Source organism: Gracilinanus agilis, chromosome 1, assembly GCF_016433145.1.
Source record: "Gracilinanus agilis isolate LMUSP501 chromosome 1, AgileGrace, whole genome shotgun sequence".
In the NCBI taxonomy this organism is placed as follows: Eukaryota; Metazoa; Chordata; class Mammalia; order Didelphimorphia; family Didelphidae; genus Gracilinanus; species Gracilinanus agilis.
In genome coordinates, this window is record NC_058130.1 from 343,970,026 (window position 1) to 343,982,523 (window position 12,498).

The following is a 12,498-nucleotide window of genomic DNA, read 5'->3' on the forward strand; positions in this document are numbered from 1 at the left end:
ATGATTATTTCTGCCATTTGAAATACTGAGACCATCATGGGGCTTGTATTCAAGTAGAGTATAAGATCCTTAAGGGCAAGGCCAGTTTTCTTTTTTGATTTTGTGTCTGGCATACAATAGCAGCTTAATGCTTATTAAATTGAATTGATACAATAGAGTAGAGCTTCAAGAACCAAGTATCATCTTCACACCATGATGGGGAACTGGACCAGGAATATATATCCCCCAAGAAAATCACCAATTTTCCTAAGATTTCTAATATACAACATCCAAAGGAAAACACACAAATTGGGTTACTGAGCTGAATAGAAAAAATGCTGCTAAGCAGAGTTCTAGGGCTTCAGCTGTTTTCTAACCAAGTCAGGGCTCCCAGTTGAGAGGTTGTTGTAAGAAAATAAAAATAAAAATGCATCTCTGTTGGTCCCTTTGATGGATTCCTTGGGATTTGTGAGTCAATTTGATTTCACTGATACAAATTTTTTAGATACTTTCTGAAGTGTTAGAAAAAAGTAACAACCATCAAAAATTTCACAAAAAAACCTTTTTTTCCTAAATTATGAACACCTACATTTGGCTAATTCATGAACATGGAGTAGCATAAATGAAGATTCCATGCCTATAAACCAGGGAATATATAGTTTTGGGAAGAGCATTATGAATATGGTTTAAAAATTAAAGTTCAGAATGGCAATCAAAACACTACAGCTGTGAACACGGGTGTGCTTTCTAGTCCCCAAGGCACTTTCTGAGGTGGGTAGAGCTTTTCCCAAGAGAAAGGAAGGAGTTTGAGTTTGTCCATCTATCCTTCGAATGGATGGGGCATCCGTAGGGTGTTTTCAGATTCACTGACCATTAAAAACTACAACTTCCAGGGAAGCATTCCTTCATTTATAGTTATTTCGTCTTCTTTAAGTCTGTCCCTCAGAAGAGTTTCTATGCTTAGAAAAACTAAAGTCGCACGACTAGCTGTCCTTTTTTCTCTTTTTGTAAATCATGTCAGTTGTGGTAACTACTGCTGTTGTTGCTGCTGGATTTAGAAATACAGCTGACGGCAACGTGGTGAACAAACAGTGGGAAAAGCGTCTCCCCACAAATGCTGAGAATTTGGCAGGGCTTCTTAGTTAAGCATCTGAATGGGCCACAGTTGGCCTTGGGACATCAGTCTCTGGAATGAGGAAAGGGAATGAGCTTCCCTTTAGCAGTCAAAGCCAAGTCCTGACACCAGGAGAAAAACACATGATCTGCATTTGAACTGGAAACTGGGACAATCTCAGGACTTGCTGGCCCAGCCAGGCTAGTCTGTTTGACTATATTCAGGAAAGAAAAAGCATTTCTCTCAAATTGCAAAGCTAGCCACCTCTTAAATCCTACTCTGACACTTCTTCTAAGAGCAGAGGTGACCTTGTTCTTTCTCCAAAGTCAAGCCACGAGACTTTTGGCAAGCCCTACAAAGCTGGAAAGACTTCGGGTACGGGCCTGGTGACGGACTTTGTGTTTGTTGGTCAAGGACCAGCCTTGCCAGGTCCAGAAAGGCATCTGACCAAGAAGAGTCTGGACACTTGGGGCTTGGGGATGTGATCTTATTTGGGCCCCAGATGCTCACTAATATTATAGCTTGGAGTGTGAAGAATAGTGACATAGGTCAGTGGAGTGAGTGGCCCACAGTGAAAAGATCAAGGGTGTCAACTTCATTACCACTGGGTTGTAAGACTTAATCTTTACCCAATTTCTACAATCCCAGATGGACTTTAGGTCCAGCTAAACCAAGATGGCACCTCATCTTGAGGAATTTTCACAGGGAGGAGCTTCCAAAGGGCTGCAACCCCAAGGGCAATAGCACCCTCAATCTCTCTGCATGGTACCCACGGAGGGTGAATACCCTGACCCAGGAACAATATTCTGCTTCCCCTTCAACATCCATGGTTTTCCCCTGCGGGGAAGGAGTGTAGCTTTATTTTCGCCCAGCAATGCATTTGATAACAGGCTACAAAGTTGGAGTCAGGTTAGACAACAACCCCCCAAACTCATTCTGATGAATATTCTTTGTAGCGGGGTCCTAAACTTGTGGCAGAAGAAGGTCTCAAAACCAAGAGAGGAGCCCGTTGGATACTCCCAACTTAGTTTCCTGTCTCATCCTGTCCAGAATCAGAATTGCCGGCTTCATTACTTAACCCTGGGAAAGATGCGATCTAACAATGACAGCATTTGTCAGCTATTGGACATGGTTTATATTGCTATTTACACGCTTCCAAACTCCCTCCCCAACCTCGCCCCAGTGGCGGCCGGTGTCCAGCTTCTCTGAGATGGGCTGTTTCTTCCTGTTCCTTCCTCAGAGGCCTGGGAAGCATGAACGAGGACTTCAGTAGAAACAGGCCCCTGATGACCCCTGGGCGGTCACAAGCGGTGAAAACAGGAAAGTGGATCCTTTTTCCAAAGTTAATAAGGGAAGAACAGGCTCTGATCTCTCACGCTCTTGCTCTCTCTCTCTCTGTCTTTCCCGCTTTCGCATATTAAAGGAGGCAGATCAGGTTTTTCCCTTCCTCGATCTCTTCTTGTACTTTGTCACTGGATGTGGCGATCTCGGCTTGTGCTGAGAAGACGGCACAGATGAACGTCAGGACCGTTCCTCCGATGGCTGTGTAGAAGGCCCAGCCGAGGGAGCACTCTCCTAGTTTGTAGGCAGAAGCGTAATGTCCACAGTAGTTTATTGCCTTCTGGGAACCCCAACCAGCAGGGTAGAGTATCAATCCTAGGATAAGGAACAGACCTACAGGAAGGAAAAAACAACAAGGAACAGATGAGGTGCGGACAGTGGCTAGAAGCCTCAGAGAAACCTAACAACAGGGGCAACTGGGTAGCTCAGTGGATTGAGAGCCAGGCCCAGAGATGGGAGGTCCTAGGTTCAAATGTGACCTCAGACACTTCCCAGCTGTGTGACCCTGGGCAAGTCACTTGACCCTCATTGCCCACCCTTACCACTCTTCCTTCCACCAAGGAGCCAATTCACAGAAATTAAGGGTTTTTAAAAAAAAAGTAAGAAAAAAGAAGAAACCTAACAACAATGGCACCCGCCTATTCAGGAGAACCATAGTAAGCATACTATGATGGATGGTGTCTTTTCTGCAGTGTACAGTGGGAGCCTCAGACTCTAATGGATCAGTTGGTTTTGAGCAGCTCCCAGAGCCCTGCATGGTATGGCTTAGACCAGTGATGGGCAACCTACAGCCCACAGGCCAGATGCGGCCCCCTGAAATGTTCTATCCAACCCTAGGGGACATTATTCCTAATCTGACAAATACAATGAGTAGGATACAGTACAATGAAACTTTGAAAGAGTGGCCTTAGAAACAGACTGAAAGATGAGCATTTCCTTTTCTTTGGCCCTCTCTTTAAAAAGTTTGCCCATCACTGGCTCAGACCAATTCCCTTCCATGATGAGCAGAAAGCTGTTTGGCTACCCTACCTCCTTTTGGATGAAGAGTCACTCTGGGATCCAATCCTATGGATGGAGGGGCTCTCCTTTAGGAAGCACACTAATGGGGATCAGCTGGGTGGCTCAGTGGATTAAGATCCAGGCCTATAGATGTTTCAAATGTGGCCTCAGACACTTCCTAATCTCTGAACCTGGGCAAGTCACTTAACCCCCATTGCCTACCCCTTGCTGCTCTTCTTCTTGGGAGCCAATACACAGTATTGATTCTAAGATAGAAGGGAAGGGTTTTTATTTAAAGAATGGCAAAAAGAAAACATGCTACAAGAAGTTGGAAGCTGAAAAGATTCTCTTGAAGATCACCTTATAACTTCAGGGGATCTGTGATGGTCATTTTACCAGCATGCGGCACACCAATTATTTGGGAAATAATATAATATAATATAATGTAATGTAATGTAATATATAATATAATATAATATAGTAATGTAATGTAATGTAATATTATGTAATATAACATAATAATAAAGATAATATAATATCATTATATTATGTTATTTTATAATATAATAATAAAAAACCAAACTAATTATTTGGGAAATAATCACTACTAATTATTACCCAAACAAAAGAGAAAGGCTTACTGGATTCCATTTGTGTAGCACGGTATAGTACTTGAAGTCAAAAAGCCTGAGGTTCAGAATTTGTTGGGGGACATTTGCCTGACATCTTGGGATAAAAAATTCATTCAATAAACATTTATTAAGCATCTTCTATGTAGATACTGTAGGATTTAAATTAATGTCCAACACTCCAAGTATTAATTTTATAAAGTTTATTAATAATCACTTGAAGGAGAAGGAATAAAAAGGAAATAGAAGTATAAAAACCTAATTATCTAACAAAAGCAAACCCATGTGAGTAAGTTCTTCTGGCTCTCAAGAAGCCCATATCCACAGCTGCCTGTGATCACAAGAAGAGAGAGCAAGAAGCTGGGCTACACAAAATTTATATCCTGCCCATGTCAGCACCTAATGTGAAAAAGAGAGAGGGGTGCTGGGAATTGTAGTTTTAAGGTTCAGATTCCAAATACACAATATAATGCTTAGGATGTTGGGCTTGGAGTCAAAAAGACATCTTCATGAGTTCAAATCCAGCCTCACTAGCTATATGACCCTGAGCAAGTCACTTTACTATGAGAGAGAGAGAGAGAGAGAGAGAGAGAGAGAGAGAGAGAGAGAGCGCAAGTTATATACAAGATAAAGAAGAAATACTTAACAGAGGGAAGACCCTAGAATAAATAGGGGTTGGGGTAGATCTCCTCTAGAAGGTGGGAACCAGGGAGATTTTATTGTATTTAGATCTGGATGAGAACTAGAGGCTATTTCATCCAATTACTTTTCCAGCTTATGAAAATGAGGCACAGAAAAGTTAAGTGACTTGCCCAGAGTCACACAGCTAGCGATTATTTGAGGGAGAATTTGAATCCAGATCTTTCTAACTCTCCAAGTCTGGTACTATCAACACCATGCTAACGACTTATTGGCTGGGGATTCTGGGCAAGTCATTTGCCTCTTTGAACAAAAGTCTTCTCATCTGTAAAGTGAAGGGGTTGGATTAGACAGCCTCTAAGGTCTCTTTGGGATAGAAATGTATAACCTCAGGTTTACAGAGGACTTTGTTAAGGGGAAAGGACCTACTTGCACAAAGTTTTTTGTTTTTTTGTTGTTTTTTTTTTGGTGGTGCTGCAAAGAATTGCAAATTGAAGGGATCTTCATCAATTGGGGGATGACTAAACAAACTGTGGTATATGATAGTGATGGAATATTATTGTGCTATAAGAAATAAACATGATGATTTCAGAAAAACCTGGAAAGACCCACATGAACTGATGCAGAGTGAACTAAACAGAACCAGGAGAACACTGTACACAGTAACTGCAAAATTGTGGAATGATCAAATGTGAGAGACTTTGCTACTAACAGCAATACAATAAAATGATCCAGAACAATTCTGAGGGACTTAATAAAAAGAATGCTATCCAGCTCCAGAGAAAGAACTGTTAGAATGCAGATCAAAGTATATAATTCTTCATATTAGTTTATTTGGGTTTATGTTTTGGGATTTTGGTTTTATAAGATTATTCACTCACAAAAATGATCAGTATGGAAATATGTTTTGCATGATATGTATGATATATGATGCCTTGTATAACCCAGATTGAATCACCTGCCAGCACTGGAATGGGGAAGGTAAGGGAGGAGAGGGAGACAATATAGATCGTATAACTTCAGGGAAATATATTATTACATGTAATTGATAAAGGATTTTGTTCACAATGATCTTGTGAGGCTGCTGGTGCAAATGTTATTCACTCCATATTATGGATGAGGAAACTGAGGCTCTCAGCAGGGTGAGGTCACTAGATTCCATCCCCTTAGAATCTCTCTGCCTCAATAACAATAAGTCAATAACATGCCACTTCTGCAGGGACATTTGGTAAAACTACAGGCCAGTTTTCAGACAGATTTTGTTATTATTTGCCTACACAATAAAAAAAATAATTGCAAACTTCATGTTGTGCTGCTCCCTTCTCTGGATGCCTATACTGAAGAAAGCATAAAGTATGACTTTGTGTTAGAAAGATAAGAGAGAAACAGAATTTCTCTCCTGCTGAGCCTACCAGCCATGACAGCAGACTAAACACTCATCTCTTCTAGTCATCAGTTTGACAGTTCATTGTATAAACCAAATCATTACTGAGCAACTATTTTTTTTTTCTGGCAGGTTCAAAGATATAGTACAAATCCTAGCTTTCAGCTGAGAAGCATTTTTTTAGGTGGGGGAAAGGAAAGGAAAAACAGCATTTATTTATATGGCTCCTACTATGTGCCAGACACTTTATACAAATATCTCTGATCCTCACAATAACATTCTGATAGGTGCTATTTTATAGTTGAGAAAATTGGGTCACACAGAAGTTAAGTGATGCCTTGGGTCATAATGTCAGAGGCGAGATCTGGACTCAGATCTTGATTCCAGACCCAATATTCACTGTGCTACCAGCTGCCTTTTTAAAAAAATCAAGATCTGCTCATGATAAGCAGAACTCGGGTGCTTACTACTTTCTAACAAAGCCTTAGTCTTATGACTCCTACATTAAATTTTCATCATACAGAAAATAAATTTGGTCAAGGTTGGAATGAAAGAATTAATCTAATGTAAGAAGAAGGACTTACTTGGATGTGTTTTCCCTTGACAAGGGGGCATGAGTATAATCTTAAAGATCATAAGCTGGTGGAGAACAAGAGGACTCAGGAAATGGCTAACGGCATGGAAAGGTAGAGATGAGCAGGGAAGGCATGAAAACACGTGCCATCTGGCAGAGAAATAACTGGCTGTAAGACTGCTGGAAATGAAAGACTGGGAATTAATAGACAGTTCCTAAGCTTCATCTTGGAAAACCCGATTGTTATTCATTACTAGCAGCTTGCTCCAGCATTCCAATCTCTTCCAGTTCCCTTGGGCTTCTAGATGATTCTCTCCTTCTACCCCAAAGTATCAAGGAGGTCTTGGTTTGGTCTGTGCAGATAGCCAAAGCATCTCTCTGAAGCTCCCAAGAATCTGGGGTGTCTCCCCAAGGTCAAGTCCAAGGACAGAAGCACTTGTGGGTAAAATAAAAACTATCCTGAGTGTAGACTGAGACCAGACTGCAAACCATCAAAATGATGGAACATGATCAAATCTCATTAACATTCATTCGTCAGAATATTCTTTAGAAGGCCAGCAGCCTGATGGATGAAGCCGTGGACAAACCCGTTGAATTCTCTTCACATCTCCATGTAAATATATGAACCGAGTAGCCCTTGCTGCCCCTAAATAGATGAGAGGTAGGTAGTGGGCGGGAGAGGAGGAGAGGAAGCAAGCCTCAAAGCTTTGTCTGAGTATCTTTGCCAAGAAAACCCCAAATGGGGGCACAAAGAGTCAGGTATGGCTGAAATGAGTGCCTTTCATGAAGCTGCATTCTAGGGAATGCTCTCAGCTCAGGTATCTACATGCAGCCCTCGAGGAATCCTTGACCTTGCACAAGCCTCAGGCCAGCTTGAAGCTGGCTCTTCATCCCTGATTTTTGTCTCCTTCCAAAAGACTGAATGCTGCTGTGTCTTTAAGTGTGAGCAGTGGCTCTGTTTAAATATTAATTCCACACTTAATTTGCCTCACATTGTTTAAACAAACCCAGCAAACAAGATGGATGGGTTTTAATATTTGTCAGGAGAACAGGCACGAAGCAACAGCCCTCCTTGTGCCTGTGCCAGTCTCAAGAGGGTGGCAGGAGATACAATTACTCAGCCCTGTTTCAAGGGCAACGTCAGCTCAGCTCTTTTCTCAGGGCTGGACCCTGTAACTTCTGAATATGAATGGAGCCAATAAGGACTTTATTGCCCAGCCTATTCTCCTCCCACTCCAAGAGGTCTTTACCAATGGTTTAGTTGGCTTCTACTCTGATGGCACATAAAAGGCACTGCGCCAGGATCCCAGGATTCAAGTCATCTCCAGTCTACTTAAAATTGAGGCAAAGCTTATGGTGGTCAGTCATTTCAGCCATGCCTGACTCTTGGGGCTTCCATTTGGGGTTTTCTTGGCAAAAGACAGTAGAATGGTTTACATTTCCTCCTCCAGCTCACTTTCTAAAGGAGGACACCGAGGCCAGCAGGGTTAGGGGACTTGTCCAGGGTAATGTAGCTAGAAAACATCTGAGGCCAGACTTGAACTCAGATCTTCCTGACTCCAGGTCCAATTTTCTATCCATCGCCGACCTCAATTCTTGCTAAAGGAAGATAGATTTCTCTTATGGATCGGTATCTATAAGCCTGTTTAAAGCTTCAGCCTGGGTTTTCATGAGTCTACAAGGGAGTGCATATGAGAGTTTAAAAAAACCCCTAAACCAAACAAAAAACCACGCCAGTTCTACAACTGCAGCTCTGAATGGAAAGCCAAGAGGTCCAAAGCACCCTGGGCAAGCCGCCTGTGCAAACAGCCAGAATGCCTTCTCTAGAGGCCTGCACAGGCTAGGCTATTTTGGTGGAAGGAAGCAGCCTTCCGTTTCACCAATGACCACTGTCCACCGAATCCTTGGCTGGGAAGCTAGAACAGTTCTTGCTTCTAGGAACCACATAGAACTGTTCTTGCTTCTAGGAACCACAGTGGGCTGGCACGTACTGGCCTGGGTCAACCCTTGAAGGTACTTGGCCAGAATTGTCAGTCACAGGATGCTAAGAGGTCAAGAAGAGCTTGCAAGGGGTCCAAGATCCAGGCCAAGACCCTCATGTTGCAAAGAAGGAAAACAATGCCCATGGCAGCAACAATGCTGACTCTCCCTTCCTTGAGGGCAGGGACTTTGGCTGTTCTTTGTATCTCCCAGCTACGCACTGGGCTTGGCATACAGTACACACTTACTGTCTGTTGACGGGCCAAGGTCACCTATAAGTAAATAGCAGAGCCAGACCAAGAAAGCACCAAACTTCTAACAAAATATTAACCTCTAGCTGAGCTCAGAGCTTTTCAAGGAAACACTTTGCACCTTCCCAGTGGAACATCTGACTTTGTTTTCTAGCCAAGTGGGTTTTTTCCCCCTTTCCCAAGGCAGGCAGGGATTTACTGCAAAGTTCAGGGACTCAGGCAACCTTCTCAGCAGGGAAACTGGTATGTGAGTGATTCTGAAACAGTCTTGATTTTCATTGAAATAAATTCCTGTAGTTTCCAGTAGGCAGGACCCACATGTATTTTTCCAATGTTGGGAAACATCTGTTTGGTCTGACCTTGGAAGCCAGTCCCCAAACTCTCCCCCACTGCTTTTGGTCAGAAGCAGCTGGCTGCAGGGGCAGCTGGGTGGCTCAGTAGATAGAGAGCCAGGCCTAGAGACAGGAAGTCCTGGGTTCAAATGTGACCTTAGATATTTTCTAGCTGTGTGACTGTGAGAAAGTCACTTAACCCCCCCATTGCCTAGCCCTTAAACTCTTCTGTTTTAGTATTGATTCTAAGAGAGAAGGGAAGAGTTTAAAACTCTGGTGGGACCTCAGACAGTACACCTATCTTCTACCCATCACACTGAGACCGTTTTTCTGAAAGCTCTCTAACAGTCTTTTAAATTCCTGATCAAATAGTGGGAAGATGGCTTTCACAAACATTACAAACAAAAAATTAGTTACAATATTTTCATAAAAGTAATGTACATCTCCCAGCTTACAGGTAGGAAGAGGTAGCATAAAATAATTTATTCTCTTAGTTAGAATTGGATTTTAAAAATTACTTGTTTTAAAAAATAATAAATTATAATAATTTAAAAATAAAATATTATTGTTTATTTTTTATGTTGTTCAGTTGTTTTAGTTGTGTTTAACTCTTTGTGACTCCATTTGGGGTATTCTCGACAAAGATACTGGAGTAGGGTTTGCCATTTCTTTTTCCAGATCATTTTCCAGATGAGGAAACTGAGGCAAACAGGGTTAAGTGACTTACCCAGAGACACACATTTACTAAATATCTGAGGCTGAATTGAAACTCATGAAGATGAGTCTCTTTCCACTATGCCATTTAGCTGCCTTTGTCTGTTTTTATATCACCTAAATTTCCCCACAACTTGTTGTTGTTGTTGTTGTTGTTATTGAATTTTAACTTAGAAATCCAAATCTCTTGACAAGGGCTATTTTCCAACTGAGGAACTCTGGAAAGAGTGCTGGATTTGGAATGGGAGAATCTGGGTTCTAATATTGATGGCTTTGCTACCAATTCCCTGTGTGCCTTTATCTGTGTCACCTAAGGCATTGAATCACTTTGATCTTCCTTGGTTTTCTCCTCTATAAAATCTAGGGGTTGGACTAGATGATTTTGTAGCCCCTTTCTGGCTCTAAAAATCCTGTGGTCCAGTTTTAGAAAGAATTATATATGTGGGAACAGGAAGAAAGGGTTCAGATTTCAGAACTAGTAATACATAGTCAACTGGTATTATCCTCTGTTCCTGGGCAGTTGATGGGTGCGGCAGTTTTGTGGCCAGTTTCAACTTCTTTTGCTATTCGATCTTTTGGCTGGAATGAGCAGTTCGGCTCTGGATGATTTTTTTGCAGCTGTGTTGAAAACCTTGTGAAACTGATAATATGTGCTAAGTCACCTCTGGATGACAAAGACTTGCTTCTTTGGGATGGAAGAATGAGAAGAGGCAAAGGGGAGATCAATACCCTTGTTGGGATGGATTTTCCCCCTTCTCCAGTTTTGTTCTTGGAATCCCCAGTTTTGAGGAGCAATTCCTGCCATTCAAACGTATTTTCGATGTAAGCTCCATATGGATATGGCAAATGTAGAAGCAGTGAGTATAGTAAATTAGAGAGCACTGGACTAAGAGACCTGAGGAAGGATCTGGTGTTGTCTGCATGGACCTTGGATGTGACTTTGGGCAAGACCTCTCACCAGCACTTCAGTTCCCTTGTCTATAAAATGACTAGGTTTTGGACAATATTGTATCTAAGGTTCTAAATTCCATGGCCATTTTCTATGTTGGTTCTAGAACACTATCACTATCCTGTATACAAATAAGTGCAGAGTCCATTGGGTAAGGAAGGTCAAAAACACTAGTTCTGTGACCCTGGGCAAGTAACCTCATCTTTTATGCCTCAGTTTCCTTATTTGTAAAATGGAGATAAAAATATCATCTATTTCGAGGCTTGTTGTAAGGAACTAAGTAGGATAATATTTTGAAAGCATTTGGCAAACCTTAACATGCTATGTAAATACTAGCTACACTTTTATTCACAATGTGCTATAACTTCAGGAATGGGAGCTCTTTTAGCTGGGAGGTTCAGGGAAGGCTTTACAGGGGAAGTAGTGCTTGAGTGGAGATTTGCAAGATGAATCATATTTCACCAACAGCATATGGAGATGGAGGAGGAGGATGGAATCTGGGGATAATGAAAGGCAAAGGCACAGTGCTAGAAAACTGAGGAATATGATTCTAGGATAGCAAATAGGCTAGTTTTGTTGGAGCATTCAGGATGTGAAGGTGGTACTGTTAGTGAAGGTTGGAAACGTGGGTGGAAATCAGATTGCTGAGGACTTTCAGTTATAGAATCTTAGTAGGTAGTGAGAAGCCACTGTTGTTCAGTCACTTCAGCCTTGTATGACTCTTCATGACCACATTGGGGGTTTTCTTAGCAAAGATACTGGAGTGGTTGGCCATTTCCTTCTCTAGCTCATTTTCCATATGTGGAACTGAAACAAGCAGGGGTCAAGTGACTTGCCCAGGCTCACACAGCTGGTAAGTATCTGAGGTCAGGTTATCCATTGCACCACTTAGCTGCCCCACTGAAGCCATTAGCAATGGAGTAATAGGATAAAATCTGAAAATTAGAAAGGATTAATTGGTTGGCTGTGTGAAGAACAGATTGAAGCAGAAAGTAGCCAAAGGCAGGTAGATTGGTTCAGAAGTTTTTACCATAGAGAGGTGTAGTGATGAGGTGTCAGTGAGATGAAAAGGAAGGGACTGACTGTGAGATATATTCTAAATGTAGATTAGTCACTCATTGAAATCTGTTAAGAGCTGATCAGATCACCAAGTAAAGCAATATGGAGAGAGAAGAGAAGAGGACCCAAGACAGAACCCTGAGGGATACCTGTAAGGGGAAAAAGGGGGTTTTGATTGGGTGAATATTGAAGGGTTTGGTCACCAGGGAATTGAATAATTATCAATCCCCAATTAAAGAATAACCTCAAGTCCAAATGACTTTTATGGAAGTTTATTTGCAAATGTGGAGAAGAAGAGGAAAAGGAAATAAGGAAATGAGAGAGAGGATAAGATCAGATAAGTAATCTAACACACTAGGTAATTTGCTCTGATCCCCTAGTTTGACCCAGGCAGATCTAATTAGCCCTCAGCTGAGGGAGGTTCAGCCTTGAGCCCAAGGCCAGAAAGTCAGAGGGCCGGAGGCCCAGAGGGCCCTGGAGTCAAATGAAGTAAAAGCTTCAGTCACAGAGTCTCTATTGGAAGGGAAGTTCCTTAAAAGAAATTCAGGAAGATT

General features: G+C 41.9%; 1 protein-coding gene across 1 annotated transcript in view; it reads right to left on the minus strand.

Moving 5' to 3' along the window:
* Positions 1–1,929: 1,929 nt before the first annotated feature.
* LHFPL2 (LHFPL tetraspan subfamily member 2) overlaps positions 1,930–12,498 on the minus strand; it is a 45,772-nt gene continuing 35,203 nt past the window's right edge. Inside the window, exon 2 of the mRNA XM_044657708.1 lies at positions 1,930–2,767. Coding sequence (XP_044513643.1) covers positions 2,511–2,767 — 257 coding nt within the window. The 3' untranslated portion in view covers positions 1,930–2,510. The remainder of the gene's footprint in view (positions 2,768–12,498) is intronic.